The 18029-nt window shown below is 40.3% G+C and overlaps 1 protein-coding gene across 2 annotated transcripts in view; it reads left to right on the forward strand.

The window, feature by feature from the left end:
* The window catches only part of DOCK4 (dedicator of cytokinesis 4), a 392744-nt gene that overhangs the window by 181831 nt on the left and 192884 nt on the right, over positions 1–18029 (forward strand). For both annotated transcript variants that reach the window (XM_006122512.4, XM_006122513.4), the window contains exons 9-12: positions 8259–8340; positions 8996–9056; positions 13624–13756; positions 17078–17166. In XM_006122512.4, coding sequence (XP_006122574.2) covers positions 8259–8340; positions 8996–9056; positions 13624–13756; positions 17078–17166 — 365 coding nt within the window. The remainder of the gene's footprint in view (positions 1–8258; positions 8341–8995; positions 9057–13623; positions 13757–17077; positions 17167–18029) is intronic.

The following is an 18029-nucleotide window of genomic DNA, read 5'->3' on the forward strand; positions in this document are numbered from 1 at the left end:
CCTGGCTTCCTGGAGTCAGCCCTGGTCAGTTTCAGCAGCGGCTGAATCGGGACGCCTGGGACAGAGCAGCTGGGGTGCTGCTGGGTTGGTCTGGTAGCGCCAAACCTTGGCATTGTGGGGACCAACCCAGCAGCACCCCAGCTGCTCTGTCTCAGGTGTCCCCAAGTCAGCTGCTGCTGAAACTGACCAGCAGCTGATTCCAGGAAGCTGGGGCAGAGCAACTCTGTCTCGGGCTTCCTGGAGTCAGCCGCTGGTCAATTTCAGCAGCGGCTGAATCCGGGACAGCTGGGGTGCTGCTGGGTTCATCCCGCAGCCCCGAGGGGCAGCGCTGCTGGACCTACCCGGCAGCACTCCAGCTGTTCTGCTCCCTGCTTCCCGGATTCAGCGCTGGTCAGTTTTAGCAGCGGCTGAATCGGGGAAGCTGGGGGCAGAGCAGCTCCAATGGTCCGGCTGCCCGGAGCACTTCTGGGTTCCTGATGGTGCCGGACCATCAGGAGTGCCGGACCGTCAGATGCCGGACCATCGGAGTTTTACTGTACCTATCAAATTGATTTAAATGGATCTAGTCTCAGAGAAAGATACTACTTATCCTGGGTACGGGTGGCAGAATTTGCCCCATTAGTATCAACTAAAAGTTGTATTCACTAGAAAAAAAAAATACCTTAAGAGCTCAATAAGAGGTTTTTTTTTCATAACTAGGAAATCTACTAGAGAAATCTCGTATTCTACCAAAATCAACAGTATGTCCAAAAACTATTTACAATATCAAATGTACTTTCTCATCATAAGGTTACAAATTGATTCCAGATGCTTTTATAACTATAATAAGATTCAAGTAACTTTTCAATAAAGAATAGAACTATAATATTAGTAGATACTTTCTCAAAGTGAAGAGCTATATACATCCTGACAGCCATCTGAAATTCAATTAAGCATTGCTGTTGCTGTCATGATGTCTAAATGTTGGTCAGCACAGTTATTGGCATTCTTAGGAGGGGATAACAAAATAAAGTAGACATAAGGATATGCACTGCTCCTAATGCTATGCATTGAACATTAAATTTATGACTTCAGGTGGAGAATAAAAATCCAGAGTCTCCAATAATTTATAATATTAAATTATCTGCTTGCTGTGAAATTCAGTAGGAGAACAACAGAAGCAGATAAAATTGAACAAGACAAATTATGTTTTATATACATATGTCTTGGGTGATAAACAATGGAAGAAAAGTTAGCTTGGTATTTCACCATTTACACAAAACATGTATCTGCCTCTTTTGTTTGCATAATACAATGGACTTTATTTCTACTCTGTTGATTGGTTCAGAATGCCAGAGAGTGTCATTTTGAGTAGAGTGGGATGAAAGATGAATTCCATCTGGGTGCCCACTAAAACAGAGATGGTATCCTTTTTTCCTGAATTTTTCCTTTTTTTTCTTCATGCCATGAATGCTACAGATATAAAGACTGCCTGTCAGGGCTGGAAGATCATCAATTCTGCAGAGCAGATTTAAATCAGGGCATCTTGCTGATATTGATTAGGAAGAAGATTGCTGCTGATACTATTAATTCAGAAAACAGAAACCTATCTCCTTAGATTGGTACACCAGGAAAGGATTTGTTCTGCTAGCAGATAGGTAATGAAATGGTAAATGATTTCTTCACTTTAGACCTCTGGTTGGCATAAAGGTAATTATTTATATGTACTAGGTACTGTAGGTGCTTAATTACAGATTTGAAAAAAATATACATAAACCCTCTCACCACAGCTGGTATTGAAAACTATGGATCAGACTCTAGCTGTTGTATTGATACAAAGGGGGACAGAGAGCTGGCTTTTGCAATAAGCTTGGGGATCTCACAGAATAGGGCGCCAGAGCATGTGACAGTCCTGGGCTCAACCAGTTTTGGGCCGGGGAGACCATTTCTTTGAGGTTGTCATCCTGCTGCAAGCTAGACCATCAAAGGCTAGTTTGATCACTGGCCCCCTTGCAGGATAGGTGGGAGGTGAACAGAAAGCCACTTTTGCACACTCCCAAAGCTGTTTTGTAAGTGAGCATTATAAGAGAGCAAACACCAGAACCAGGGACCCTGCCAGTGGTTACGTAGTGTTTTTAAAACTGAGAACCATCAGAAAATAGTTCTCAGCTACTCTTAGCTGCTGTGGTGGGGTACAGTGTGAGAGGCAACCTTGCTTGGATAGTTGGCACCTGACCATTTAGTACTTGGAAGATTAAGATATTTTCAGTTATATCTAGAAGCAAACAGGAGTCAGCCCAGAGAGATACACATGAGAGTCGTTATATGTTTATGGTAATTTGCCCTGCTCAGGTGATGAACTGCCTTTTTCAGCAGTTGGAGTATCTGGGAGGGTGCCAGGATATGGCTAACCAGGACACTTTGCAGTCATCTAGCTGAGTGCATGAGAAAAAACAATCTCCTGGCACAAGGAGCACCCAATAAATCCAGTATCACAGATAAAGCCAATGGGTTGGTAAAAGATAAGGCTATGCCTTTGAATCACAGAAAACCTGCTTCTGTCGAGACCTGTGTGTCTGTTAGGCATGGGGAGAAAAATTGAGACTGTAAAATCTGGATTCAGTGTAAAGTTATGTATTGATGACACCACAACCCAAAATACTGTATCTTTCTTTTCTAATGCCAAGCTAATGTTTAATTAAAAGCTTACATTTTAAGGCTCCAGCCAGCATTGTACATTTGTTTTTCTTTATAAATTCCCTTTTATACACTTAAACATGTTTTGCCTTTTGAAGCTATTTCTGGATCTCTCTGACTCATGGTTTTTACATGAAATATTAGTAAAAATAATTAGTGCAAATTTTTTATGTCAAAATCATTCTCGTTGTTACTCTAACATTAATTTCAATAAATCAAGATCCCAGCTCATGCTACCAAAATATTGTTGCTCACAGGCCAGCACATGTGGCCAAGTAGTCTCCATGACTAAGAGGTCCATGAAGGTCTGTTTGAGAATTTTATTATATGTTCTTAATTTCCCTCTCTGGATTAATAGCCAGGCTTCGGTTCACAGCAATGGTTGAGGTACAATTTTAATTCAAAATATTCACAAGTTGTTCTTTTCTCTTGCACACCATTTACTGATTCTGGGTTATATTGTTAGTTACATTAAACTAAATATTCTGGCAGGCGCTTTTTTGAGAAAAGCTTAATGGACTGAGAAGTTTAATTCCCAATTGAAAATCAGCTGGTCTTGTGCTGCTGCAACACTTAGGCACTTTTGAAAGTCTTTCTCAATGGTCCATTCCTGTGACCTCCATTTTGGAGGTCTTACTCTCTATTTATACCAGACATCTATAATATGGTGAAGGACATCTTGCATGTGTAGCATCATTAAATATATGGTAGTTGATTTTATGGGTAAAGGATTGGCTCTGTAGTATATGCACATTGTCAGTGTAATAAAATATAACTAACTCTTGAAACCTGTATTTTGTTCTAAAAGTACCTATAAAATTATCTAACACTTTTCTCTCATTATCTACTGTGTTGATTGTTTTTCCTTATTTGAACCGAATTTACATAGTCTCTATCTAAATATATCTAAAACTTTGTTCTACTTAGGAATTTGGTCAGTTTATGAGGTAATCTTTTCTACAATAACATGCCATGTGGCTGGCATACCATCAAAAAGACAGCTGGGTTTGTGTTTAAAAATCATACAAAAGGCAATTTGTCTAGACTAATAACACACAAGTAGTAATTAAAGTAAATAAGACTCACTTATGAAAACAGAACAGTTTGTGGCAGTGTTCCTTTTAAAGGCAAATGGTAAACTGCAAATTTGGAGCACGTTGCCACTTCAGTATTACAGAGGACATTTCAATACAAAAATCCCCTGTTGACCTGCTTACATTAATCTCTTCGATGTTCGTTATTTCTGTATTTCTTGTCAGAAGACAGCAGAGCTAGAATGTGCACAGCATATTTTAGTGGCAAGGTTAGCACCCATAAAATGCTTATAAGTCTAAACTCAAATCAAATGTGCTTAATACAAAGAAATGATTCACCTGCTTTGGGTTATTGCTGTGCATTTTTGCCATGTATCTGTACTGGTGACCTGCTGCTAAGAAGTAAAACACTAGAGCCAGCTTTAACTGTATGGTGTTTTGGCTGATTGAAACCAAGCTGCTAGATCTCTAAAATTCTGTATTTTTTCTTTCTTTTAGTAAAGCAGTTTGCTTTTCTCATTCATTTTCTAACCTGGCTTCTATGAAGAAATCCACATGAGGTTTTATGAACACACATGGCCTCTGTATTTATACATAACTGAATATCAATATTTCCTAACATTTTAAAAGGCTGACTGCTCACATTTATTCTCTGCCAGTGTATCTAATGTCATCTAAAAATGTAGCTTTTGCTTTTCTTTTAAATCATATCAAGATACTGAACAAAGATTTTACTGTGGAAACTGCTTCTAGGGTTTCCCCCCCCCTTAAATCATACTACACTTAAAATGCATATGAGAAATCTTGCTCTGCATCACCAACTAAGTGTCTGCCACAATGGGTATATTTCTGTGTGGGTGACAGTGCTGGCTTGCTAGCTTTTAATAATTGTATCCTGAATTACACTTAGCCTTGCAGAGAGCGTGTTTAATCAGTTTCAAAATCCCCACACCTGTGGCAAGTAAGAAGTTCCTAGGGCAGTGCCTTTGACATCTGCAGAATCTAAACTTAATAATTTATTCTAAAAATAAATTCCTACCTCTTACGTTTATGCAAGCAACCTTCCAAATGTGAGTTAAATGTCTTTGGAAATCTGTAGGCAGGCAGCCCATGTATTCTTATCCTGACTTGTTGCTTTATGTCTTAAGCTAAGAGGTACTGAGTAAATTTTTCAAGCGTGTGTGTAAGCGATAACAAGCTGTTCGGCTATATGAGTAGGTATAGAGCAGGAGTGAATGTATCATCTGAAAGATGTGTTGGCATGGGAATGTACAGTAAGCTGTTACAGCAGGCGCTGGGTTTTGGAGGGCATACATGTCTTTCAACATTTGCCAGCCTGTGAAAATTGTTTATAAACAGCACAAGTCTGCCAAAATCCATTTTCCTGGTAGCTGCTGTTCTTGTTTGGGACAGTCATTTCCATTTGCCCGCTTTAAGCACAAATCAGGCAGAGAAACATCCACTGCTGTTGATATGCATGACTGATGGACAGTTCTACACACTGGAGATAAAATGGTGAAATTCAGGACAGCCTTGTTTGTTGTCTGGGCTAAAATTACATTAATGCTGTTCAGAGTCATTGCTGGTTGCAGGTCATAGGGTGTGTCTAGACTACATGCCTCCTTCGACGGAGGCATGTAGATTAGCCAGATCGGAAGAGGGAAATGAAGCCGCGATTAAAATAATCGCGGCTTCATTTAAATTTAAATGGCTGCCCCGATCTGCCGATCAGCTGTTTGTCGGCAGATCGGGGGAGTCTGGACGCGATGCCCCGACAAAGAAGCCTTTCTTCATCGACACAGGTAAGCCTGGTGAAACCAGGCTTACCTGTGTCGATGAAGAAAGGCTTCTTTGTCGGGGCATCGCGTCCAGACTCCCCCGATCTGCCGACAAACAGCTGATCGGCAGATCGGGGCAGCCATTTAAATTGAAATGAAGCCGCGATTATTTTAATCGCGGCTTCATTTCCCTCTTCCGATCTGGCTAATCTACATGCCTCCGTCGAAGGAGGCATGTAGTCTAGACACACCCATTGAGACAGGCTGTGTAGCCTGTGGCAGGGGAGTAAGAATCACTTTTTTGTTCTGTGCTTCTGTGGAATCTACCCTAGAGAGGTTCTAGCCCAGGATTGGGGCTCCTAAGCGCTGTATATTACAAACAGTAATATTCTTGCTATGATGAGTGCAAACTTAAAGTTTATTTAAATCCCAGAGATTCAGCATCTGACATAACAGTACACTTTTGGTGTATTTTATTTGTGTTAAAATAAGCTTTTTTTTAAAAAAAAAATTAAGAAACACTTCATCTTTTAAATCCATGTGCCTCAGAAAGCAGTTGGGTTTTGCATAGGATGTTATTTTCAAAACCCTATTTTAAAGTTACCATGGAGACTTAGGCTGCAGCTATATACTAAACTATGTGTTTGGCTTGAGAAATGGCATTTCCAAGTGTCTGCCTATGAAATATACAAGATTGGACTATCTTACTCTCTCTGCCTTCTCTTATTTTGCCATCAAATGCAAAACTGAAAAACTATAAATGGGAAAGGTTATTTAAAGTGAACTACTCCTATAAAAAACGTTAAGTACCTGAGAACTGGCTGACTTGTACAAACTAAATCAATCTCCAAATGTAGCTCAGGTTAAACATGATTTTGATTAATGGTTGATTCCTCAGATTTTGTGAATGGGGAATGTTAGCACACTAAAGGTTTTAAGTAGCCATCAGGGTTTTGTATCTTGTCTGGCGTATTCCTATCAATATCTCAGTTGCTGTTTTAAAAAGGTATATATTGGTTTAAAAAAATTGCAAAAAGTGTTTGGCCTCAGCTATAGGCAGAAGAGATCAAAACAGCTGAGAAACCTGTAGTTAGAAGTGAATTGGCTGGATGATTTCTTGGTAATTTATTTTATGACTTCAGGCTATCCAGTCAGCTGCTTGGATAGGGAGGCAGCAAAGAAGAAAAGTATATTCTGCACTCATGCTATTTGTGACCCTGTTGCCCCCACCCTTTAGAAATATGAGTGTGACCCTTCCCATCTGAACTAATCCAAAGCATGGAAGGTTCTGACTTTCTTGTAAACTTCTTCCATCCACTAATTATTCATTTCATACCTGATCCAACTCCCATTATGTTTAGGCTACGGTTACAGTGTACCCTTCTTCCAGAAAAGCTTATGCAAATGAAGCACGGCGTGGAATATCACTGTGCTTCCTTTGCATAATTAATTAGCAGCCCCTTTTGCGCATGAGGCTTTTACGCAAAAAGGAGCTGTGTAGAGGAGCTCATTTTTTGGGGAAGAATGGCTCTTGTGCAAGAGGGAGGTTTTGCGTAAAAAGGAGCCGTCTACACAGCTCCTTTTTGCGCAAAAGCCTCTTGCGCAAAAGCAGCTACTAATTAATTATGCAAATGAAGCGTGGCAATATTCCACGCCATGCTTCATTTGCATAAGCTTTTCCAGAAGAAGGCCTGCCTGAGAGTTTTTCCTTAATGTGACAAATATTCTTTCTCCCTTTTTCATGGGTCCTGCCCCCTTAGTGGCACTAAAATAATCATTTCTTTCCCTCTGCATTAGCAGAAGCAGTCTTAAATTTACCGAATTCTTTTTTTTATATATTTTTTCTACAATAGCAAACATTGATTTTAAGGTAGAATTCTAGAAATAATGCTCTTCTGACTGCATCTAAAAGACTCTTATTCCATAGTCTACAGGTTGAACCTCTCTAGTCCATAAGTCTCTGATCTGGAAACATCCATCTGGAATGATTATAGTTAGCCAGATATCCATTTTTCTTAGGTGTGGCCAAGTTTCCCGTGGTCCCATAAAGTTTGTTTATAGCCACAAATCCTGGCACTCAATGTTCTGTGCTATTATTTAGCTCTAATTTACCCTGACTGTCCTCTAACATCCCTGTAAGTAGTGGAAGTGTTGGTAATGCTGCTAGACAATATTGATCTCTAGTGGTCTGGAAAATTCTCTGGTTCAGAACCGGTCAGGTCCCGAGGATGTCAGATTACACAGGTTTAGCCTGTACTAAAATCCATCCAGTCTAACTACATTTGGGAGGGTGGAAAAGAAAATTTAATAGTATGGACAAATAGCATCAACATCATTTTATTTACTACCTTTTCCTCTGACAATTTTATTGATCTGTGAGAAAGACACTGACTGAATGTCCATTTGTGCCATTTTGCCAATACCCATACAGCTAGATCCCTTACCAATATATCACATGCCTCCTTTAACAATGTCCAACATTTCACAGATTTTATAGTTTTCATATTTCCATGCATCTACATCATTTCCCAGAAAGTGAATTTTACAAAATCCAAGCCCAACCAATAATTTTATTTCATCTCAGATTTGTTGTAATTACATCAAGCCAGTACATCAACATTCTGAGTGCTTTTTTTGTTCTCAAGTTCTTAGAAATTGCATTCTTCTATATTTTGAGGGAGATTGAAACAAAATCGGATTGAAAACAAAATTAGAATGAAGCCTCTTTTGCCTTAACATTACTCAGCATACTCTATTTATTTCCTTACAGTGAGAGGTTTTTTTTAAGGCTGAACAGGAATGGTTTGCCAAAATGTCCAGAGAAGCCAGAAAGACATTGTTCTCTCTTTGTGGTGAGCTTTACACATTCTTTATGCTCTTTTCATGCAGTTGTACTGAATATTTTAAAGAAAAGATGGAGTAAATTAACTATTGTGTAAGTGCTCCGTCGGAGCTGTTTTATTGGTTATTGATTTGAAGATTCTGGTGTGTCATTGAGGTTCAGACCAATACTAAAGGTCTTGCAGATGTACACTTCTCTAAGGGGAACAACAGAAAGAATTATGCCTAGTTTCTGGCACTTTCCCCATGCACAGGTACAGCATATGCCTCCCTGCAGGGCTGGCCAGCCTGTCCTCCTACTTATCTCTCCTGCAGCCAGGGGTTGCTTGGAAACAGCAATCCTTATGCTTTAAAAAGTGTAGGAACTGCAATCACATGTCTGTGCATGGTGGATCTCCTTCCATCCTGCCTCTCTGCAACCTTGCCGCAGCAGGGCACAGTCTGTTCCACAGCATTTTAGGACACAAGTTGCCCTTACACCTGGCCACAAATTTTAAGTGTTCAAGGATGTAATTTTTCTATACTGGATTGTAACGAATCCTGTGTTAAAAATGCACACCCCATGTTCATTTATCACTGCTATTTGCTCATACAGTAATGTATTAAGATCTTTAAATGTCCTATTTTAATTGTGGGTCAAAATAATGAGACTCTGATTCTCTGCAGGATTTGAGTAGCAGTGAACTCAGGAAGGACATCTATATCACTGTGCACATTATCCGCATAGGTATGTATGACAGCTTGCCAGCATAAACTGTATGTTTGAAAGGCATCGGGCAGTAAATAAAGGAGATTTGCTTATGGGATTTGTTGCATTCACTGGATACGTGTCTGAGTAAATTTTGAAAATAATGTGATTACATTCTGTTGCATAATAGTAAATATTGTGTGCCTAGAATTTCCCAGCATTGCTCTCTGCTAATATTTTAAACATTTTAAGAAGCTGAGGGTATGTCTACACTTCAAAGTTAATTCAAAATAACAGCCCTTATTTCGAATTAACTTTAATAGTGTCTATACATGCAAACCGCTATTTCAAATTAAATTCGAAATAGTGGAGCCCTTATTTTGAATTTGGTAAACCTCATTCTACGAGGAGTAACGCCAAATTCAAAATAGCTATTTCGAATTAAGTGCTGTGTAGACACTTAATTCGAATTAGGGGGCTTCCAGCCCTTCCCAGGGAGCCCTGGTGGCCACTCTGGGCACAAACAGGAAAACTTACTCTCCTCTCCCCCAGCCCCGGAGCCATTAAAGGGGTAGACCCTGGCCACAGTACCTGTGCCAGCTCCAAGCCTGCCAGCCCAGAGCTAGCAGTGGCTAACAGGGCCCCAAAACATGAGCCAGCAAGCCACTGGTAGCCGGCCCTCCACTGCTTCCCAGGAGCAGTCTGCCAGCTCCCAGGAGCCTTACAGGGGCTGGAGAAGGTGGGCATCTTCCTGGTCCAGCGTGGAGATCATGGACCTTATTCAGGTCTGGGGGGGATGCCCCCAATGTCCATGATCTCTGCACTAGACGGAGGAATGTGGCCATCTATGACAGAATAGCTGCCAGCCTGGCCACCAAAGGCCACATGCGAACCCAGGAGCAGGTTAGCATGAAAGTCAAGTTGCTCTGGCGAGACCCTGAGCTTCCCCTCCCCCTTCTTCCCCTTGCTTCCTCCTTCCAGCTCCCTCCTCCCAGGTTTCCCCCTCCTCTCTTCCACCCTCTTTCTTCCCCTCTCCCACCTTCTTTTCCCAGTCTCCCTAGAGGTTCATTTCCCCCCTCCCCTCCAGTTTAGTTAAATAAACCCAGTTTGTATTTTTGAACATACATGTCTTTTGTTTGACATCAGGAAGCGGGGTTTGGGAGGGGTAAGTGGAAGGACGTGAGGAAGGAATGGGGCACGAGCCCCCAGTGGGGAGGACCGGCAAGGCTCTGAGGGCTCTGAGGGGTGGACGCTCTCCCTCAGGGCCTCCTTGATCCTGACAGCCCCCCAATAAACCCCTGGATGGCAGCCTGCAGCAAGTGCAGTCAGGCTGATGGCAACGACCTCATGAGATGCACCAGCATGCCCAGGGGCAGCTCTGGCTCCATGTGGCTGAGTGCTGTGGTATCCTGAGTTCGTGCACTCAGGGCACTCCAAGACAGGACTGCTTTGCTGTCCCTCATCGATGTAGACAACAAGCAGGGAACCCTGAGACCTGTCTGTCCAGGGTGGAGGTAGGGTCTCTTTAAGCACAAAGCTCAGTTAGCCTCAGGCAGCAGCCTCACACACTAAGTCCTAACCTGATGCCCTGCCGGCACTGGTTCCGGCCAGCCTTAACTTCGGTTCAGGGTCCACTCAGTGTGGATGCGCTATTTCGAAATAGCAAAATGCTATTTCGAAAAATAATGCTATTTTTATGTATAGATGCGTTATTTCAAATTAGCTTAATTCGAATTAACTATTTTGAATTAAGTTAATTTGAAATAGCACTGTAGTGTAGACATACCCTAAGTTTATAATCCTGTAAGGACAGAGGACCTCATAATGATACAAGGTGCTATTCTCATTACTACCAAAAAGCATGTGCATAAATAGCATATGAACTGTCTTAGCATAATGAATAAGTTTTAAAAACCCATTCTTATCCCACAGAGTAATTTCAAGCAGGTTGCACTGCTTATCTGGAAATTTAGCAGATCTAATTAGTATAAATGGACTGAGGATAAATTCAGTGTCCTTTCTGTGGGATAAGGGAAAAGAAACTGCAATGGAGGAGATGTTTTTCCTTCGTAAGAAAATGTTAACATATGATATGAACAAATCTGTTTTCCTGCAAAGATAATGCCTAAGCTCTGTAGAAATGAAGTGTATGTACTTTATTTAATCTGTTTCTCTAAGAAATTGACTTGGGGTATATTGAGTTAACTCAGATAATATTCATACTATTCCTGAGTAGGGATGTGAATGGTTAACCATTAAGGGTGGAGGCTCACCAATTCAGGTTAACTGGTGGGGGCTGGAGAGCTCCCCACCTATTACAGACAAGGTGTTGTTCCAGCCCTATAGTGTCTACCCTGAGAGTGGGGCACTCCTACTCAGCTGGAGCAGCCCCTGTCGGCGGCAGGCCCGGCCCAGGAGCACCACAAGCAGGGACACTCCAGCCCAACTGGGCTGGAGCACCCTCCCTTCTCCCACTTGTTTTCCCTCTTTAACCAGTTAACCAATTAAACAGAATTTTGATCTCTGTTCCTGAGTGTTTCTCTTCTTTGAGATATGCATTGTCATCTGTAAAATAATGGGTTAGTTAATGTGATTGTCCAACACTAAGTGTACCTTCATTTCTTCCTGATTTTTTGAAGAACATTTTATATTTGTTGAAATACCAGTCTGTACTGCATGCTGGATTTGGACAATGTAATACAGAATAAGAAATGTGTGTCAGATGTTTTCTCTGTACTCTTTTTCCTTTGTATGTGGTTTTGGGTGCGTCAAAGCTGGGAGACATATTCATTTAATGAGTATGCTATAGGAAATTGAGGGTTAAGCAGTTATGAGCAGAAAATGGTATATAATATTAACTTTTGAGCCAATCATCCAAATTGGTAAGCTAAACCTTTAAAAGAAGGGCACTGTATAGGCTCCTTCTTACTTCCTGTTTTTCTAAAATATTAACAATCAAGATTGCAAATAAGAACCTGCCATCATGTCAGCAGTGTTTCAGGAGTGACAGTGGGAGGGGAAGTGGAAGAAGAAAGCTAATTCTCTTTGTTTTCTATTTTTCTTTAGCGAAAGAAAAAAACCTTTAAGTTTTTGCATTAAGATCTGTTTAAGATTCCAGAAATTATGCCTATGAATCTTGACATGCTGGTCACTGCATATGCTATTTGACTTGCATTGATTCAAAGCTTCTATGTCTTCTGATTCTGTAAAGTTGAAATAGGTTCTGGCTGTTTCATAGCTCCTCAGTCAGACCCTCTGAAAGACTAGTGCAGTTTTTAAAGGCCCTTGGCAGGGAACCCAGCGTCTTTTTATTCCAAAGAGAGAGAAAGAATAAGAAACACTGCAGAGTCACTAATAGTTTGCTATTTCTCACTGCATAAACATAGCACTGATGTGGGATTCTGAAAAAAACCTGTTGAAAGACCAAGGACATTCACAAAAATATTTGAGATTAAGTAAGGTTTGAGCAATGTACTTGATGAAAATGAAAGATTACTCTCTTAGGGTACGTCTACACTTCATAGCTATTTTGGGATACCAGAGGTATCCCAAAATAGCTACCCTGCATCTACACAAGCTGCCCGTTATTTTGAAAAATATTTTGAAATAACAGACACAGTATTTCTCCATCCTGGTAAACCTCATTTTACAAGGGTTAAGGGATGGCTCAAAATAGCGCATTATTTAGAAATTTGGCTCTGTGTAGACGCGTCCAATTTCAAAATAGCCTATTATGAAATAGATTTAAAATAAGATACGCAATTTGTGTAGTGCAAATTGGTATCTTATTTCAAGTTTTAGGGTCCTTTGTAGATGTACCTTTAGGGAAATGTTATGGGGAGGCATTTTCCTAAAAGAGTTATGGCCAGGTGCTTTTCCATCCAAAATTAGCATTAAATGCATATGCATCTGGTAGAAAAGGTGCACAGCTGTCATTGCACAAAATAGTTGAAAGGAAGGGCTTTCCCACTATTTTTGTGCAGGACATGCAACTGCATGTTGTGCTATTGCTTTTTCATTTGTGCGGGCTATTGCTTATAAATCAAAAGGGAAATAATGTTGGAAAAAGATCTGGTTCCAGTCTCTACTTCCTTTTGCTTGTTTGTTTGTTTGTTTCTTTATCCTTATTTGCTTTCTTATGCTCCAGCATCTTTCCTCTTCTTTTTGTTCTCTGTTCTTTTTTTAATCTTTAATAGCTGCTGTTGCATTAGTCCACTTATCCCCATGCTACTATATTGCCCCTTGTGGAGACAGCACCTGTCTGCGTGCACAATTGCCCAGTGGAATGTACTGACTGGTTATGGAAACAAGAAATGTATGATAGGGGAGGTCAGGAGAAGGTAACCAGTATTCCTTCATTTTTGGACCTTACAAATACACTATATGTGTAATGTATTTTCCATATTTTCTCCTGATGATTTTTCTAATTTAAGCAAAAAATATGGAAAGATGGTTGAGATTTGTAACCACTACACCTGCCATAATCTCATACAAATAATTACATTATCTACAGGTATCAGTTGCCCTGGTCTCTCCCTCCTTTTCAGTAGTTTTAGAAAGAGGCATTTTAGTGAATTATGAATCATGTTTGTGTTACATTTGACAGGCCGAATGGGAGCTGGAGAAAAGAAAAATGCTTGTAACGTACAATACCGACGGCCCTTTGGCTGTGCAGTCCTCAGCATTGCAGATCTATTGGCAGGAGATGCAAAGGATGACCTTATCTTAAAAGTATACATGTAAGAGATTGTTGTTTTTGTGGTGGTGGTGTATTTTTTTTTAATATTTAAGATTTGGAGTACATTTACATCATTCTCTGCCAAGAAGAAGTGGCTTTTAATTAGTGTAAGTAAATGGCTTTAGACCTTTAAGATTGTTTAAGATTTAAGGTTGTTTACACATTTCCATTCTAATCCTTGCCCCTTCCTCACACTATAAAACATTGTTTTCGAGCTGATAAAAAAATAGGAAAAGATTTTCATAAAAAAATAAGTTTTCACCATCTTTAGTGGCAGTTTGAAAAATGTTCGTCAGCTCTTCAGGATTGTTCTTTTAAAAAATGAAAATATGACGTTAAAATTGCACAATTAAACATTCAGAAGTCAGGAAATGTGTGAGTGTGCTACTTAAATCAGGTCCTGATTGGATACAATTATTAAATCATACAATAGGATATCGTAACTCTTTCATATACCTCTAGTAGTGTTCCCTCTAAGCTGCAGGGCAGCACAGCATCACAGGTGTTTAATCAGCCTCTCCCAGTTAGTGGCTCAGGGCTCTGTGAATGTATCTGACTGACTGCGGGGGGGGCGCGCTGCTGATTAATCATCTGTGCTGCTAGGCAGCTTAGCCGGAACACTGAACTCTAGGCTTTGATCATGCAGATACTCATGCAAACAGTCCTGTATATTTGCAGGCTCAAGGCCTGTGTAACTTTCTTCAGTGTGCTATTTTACAAGAAACAGTGACCAATTCACTTCACACCATCACTCAAGATTTCCCTGTGCGGTGAGGCTAGGGATTCATTTATAGCACGATCGCCTTTAGTTGAGCATTTGGAAGAGCTCCCTGAAAAATATACTTTGCTTTCCTGGGGTACGTCTACACTAGCTTGTTAGTTCGAGCTAGGTAGGGTAATTAGGGCAAGCAGAATTGCAAATGAAGCCCGGGATTTAAATATCCCGGGCTTCATTTGCATCTTACCGGGCGCCGCCATTTTTAAATCCCCCTTAGTCCGAACTCCGTGCCCGCGGCTACACGCGGCACAGAGTCGGTAGTTCGAATTAAAGATCCTAATTCAAACTACCATTACTCCTCGTGGAATGTACTCCCAGGATATTTAAATTAGGGCTTCTGCTTGCCCTAATTACCCTACCTAGTTCGAACTAACGAGCTAGTGTAGACGTACCCCTGGAGAGTAATTTTTTTTCATCTGTTTATAGCTGGGATTCTTACACGTTTCCTCTCTCTGTCAAGTTTCCACTCTCTGTCCGTAGATTTTTGGTGCCAGAGTGGAGATTTCATAATCATGAATGTGTATTTTCTTTCACTCTAATCATGCTTCAAAAATAGCAGAGTTGGTTTTGCTCCAAGTTTCCAAAATAATTTTCCTTTTAGCAGAGAATAATCCTGAAAGACTGGACCTGGAGAGGAGTAAGGTTCAGAAAGTATTAAAAGCCACCAAAAATGGGGAGTTAGAATGGAAATGTTTAAAGAATCTTAATTATAGTAATTTCTCTGCTTGCCTTTTATAACAATGTTTGGGTGGTGGTGGGTTTTTTTGGGGGGGGAGGAGGGTTGAAGCTCCTTGTTGTATTTCCCAAACATCTGCCAAAAGTATTTAATTACTCCAGAAAGAAGTAAGCAGGGCAATCTTTTTTTATAATGGTGCAAAACAATTAAAAAACTGCAACAGCAAAAAATGTGAAATATCAGCAACGTCATAATTGCAGGGGACTGTCCAGGGTGTGTCTAAACTACATTCCTCTTTCGACAGAGGGATGTAAATTAGACACTTTGAAATTGCAAATGAAGCTGGGATTTGAATTTCCCGCACTTCATTTGCTTATTCGTGTTATGGCGCTCTTTTGCAAAAGCGCTATTTCGAAAGTGAAACCGCAGTCTAGACATGGTTCTTTCGAAAATAGAAGCCTTTTTCGAAAGATCCTGTGGTTTACAGGATCTTTTGAAAAAGACTTCTACTTTCGAAAGAACCACATCTAGACAGTGTTTTCACTTTTGAAATAGCGCTTTTTTGAAAGAGCGCCATGACGCGATTATGCAAAAGAAGCACTGGAAACTGAAATCCCGGCTTCATTTGCAATTTCGAAGTGTCTAATTTACATCCCTCTGTCGAAAGAGGAATGTAGTCTAGACGTACCCTGGAAAATGAAAACATCTGATTCAAAATCGAATTATTTTAAATACATGGATTTGTTAAATAGCATATGAGATTTTGTCCATCAGTGACACAAAACACAGAATTCTCTGCTGATCTTGGGCTCAGAAAGTTAAGAGATATTTTGTGGAGTGATCTATTCTAAGAGTAAAAACAGAGATACATTGGTCAGACACTTATGGGATTCCTGTTTCAGTGAGGTTTAGTACTTGAGTCTTAAAGGCACTTCAGTCTTTAAAAAGCAGCCCTTCACCTTTCTCATGTTCCCCCACTGTGCTGAATTAGAACTGCTGGAAGCCGTGCTTCTGACAGCAATTTAGTATGATGGTGGACAGGTGGCTGACTTTTATTTTACTTGAAGTTTCTGTCACTCTAAATTAAAGTGCTCTCTGTTGGATACCACTCTATTAAAGGTATTTGTTGGTCAGTTGAATTCCACTATCAAAGTCTGTGGTTGGTAAAAATAAATAAATATGGCGTTAATATTTCAGATAAAACTGGACACATTTGATACTAAGACTAATTTTAGTCTAATGACAAGAAAAAGTTCTGCAGAACATTTGTTAAATCATGGCAGATCATGGAATTCAAACACATTTAATGAAAGCAACTGAAAGTGCTGTATTTTCAAGTTGTGGCAAGATGCTTTTGCACCTACAGTGTGGTTTAATTTCTTCAAATGGCTTTCTACTATAGGCACACTCCTATCCTTGTGAGACCAAGAACATAATTTTCTTAGCCCTTCAATTAAACACCACCTCTATTAGATGCTCTGTTTCTGTTGAGCTCTTGAATGGTCACATTAGTTAGGTTTCACTGTAATTTAGAGCTGAAGAAAAGATTAACACAGCAGAAGCTGCATTACTGAGTGTTGTCAAGAACACCCGTCCCCTTACATCTTCCTGTGCAAAGTGAGCATTCCTCTGGTGACATCCACCACCAGTGTCTGAGAGTGCAGCCATGGTACTGCTCCAGTTGTGGCAAGCTCTTTCACCGGCAATCGTGCCAAAACCCACCTTGTGCCAACAATATGACCTATTAATTTAGCTAAATCTCAAGCTGCTAGTTAATGAACCAAAGAGGATTTACATGGAGAGGCCAGTGAAGTGTGTTACAGTGAGTCTGACAACTGTGAGATTTAAGTGTGTTACCATTTTCATAGGTGCAACACAGAGAGTGACTGGTACCAGATCCATGAAAATATCATCAAAAAGCTAAATGTTCGTTACAACTTGACGGGCTCCAATGCTGGTGAGTGGATGTTGCACGTTACATTTTATAAATAAAACTTTTTTTTCTTTTTGAAGGGTTTCTGACTCTTATTTTCCACAGGTTAAAAAAAAAGAAGAAAAAAAAGGAGTGCTACTGTTTCCATTATTACCTTGGTTAAAAACTTGAGGGGTACAATAGTAGTTGCACATCCTTCCTTTCATCAGCAACTTAAAAACCTAAAACCACATCGCTGAATTCCCTTGCAGAAGCAACTGATTAGTAACTTTTATTTTCAAGGGATGCCAAGTTGCTGTGCAGCTTTGTTTACAGTCAAGTCTCAAGAAATAGTAGTCATGTGAAAGGCTAGATCATCCTTTCGTGTGAGCTGGTGTTTGAGATCTAACCCAAAGTGCTGCCTGGTCACTAATACTGCTTATCTTGATACATATGGGAAATTGATCATGGTGTTGACATTGTGTGTCAAACTTTCTATGGAAGAGGAGTGGGGGGCCACCACAGTGCTCACAGAACCTCTTGATGATTAGGTCAGGGACATATATTTTGTTGCCTTCTCAAGCTTTTGCTAAGCCAGTATTCATAGCTATCATCAGAACTGAGAAAGTGGGAGGAGCAATAAGCAATGTTAAGAGATGGAGACAGTTGGTCTAGTGGTCTTGTAATACTTCTGTGTATTGGCATACAAGAGACTACAGGATTTATATGTTTCCTGGAATTGGTCATTTTTAACCACTCTACTTCAGGAAACCAATCAAACCTCTTTTAGCTGGAAAGATAAGAGGAGTCTGCACTGCAGTTAAGAACCTGCAGATGCCCAAATCAGCTGATTCACGTTTTCAGGGCTCAGACTGTGGGGCTATTTCATTGCTGTGCAAATTTCTGGG

The sequence above is a fragment of the Pelodiscus sinensis genome, chromosome 1 (genome assembly GCF_052426305.1).
Source record: "Pelodiscus sinensis isolate ZL-2025 chromosome 1, ASM5242630v1, whole genome shotgun sequence".
In the NCBI taxonomy this organism is placed as follows: domain Eukaryota; kingdom Metazoa; phylum Chordata; order Testudines; family Trionychidae; genus Pelodiscus; species Pelodiscus sinensis.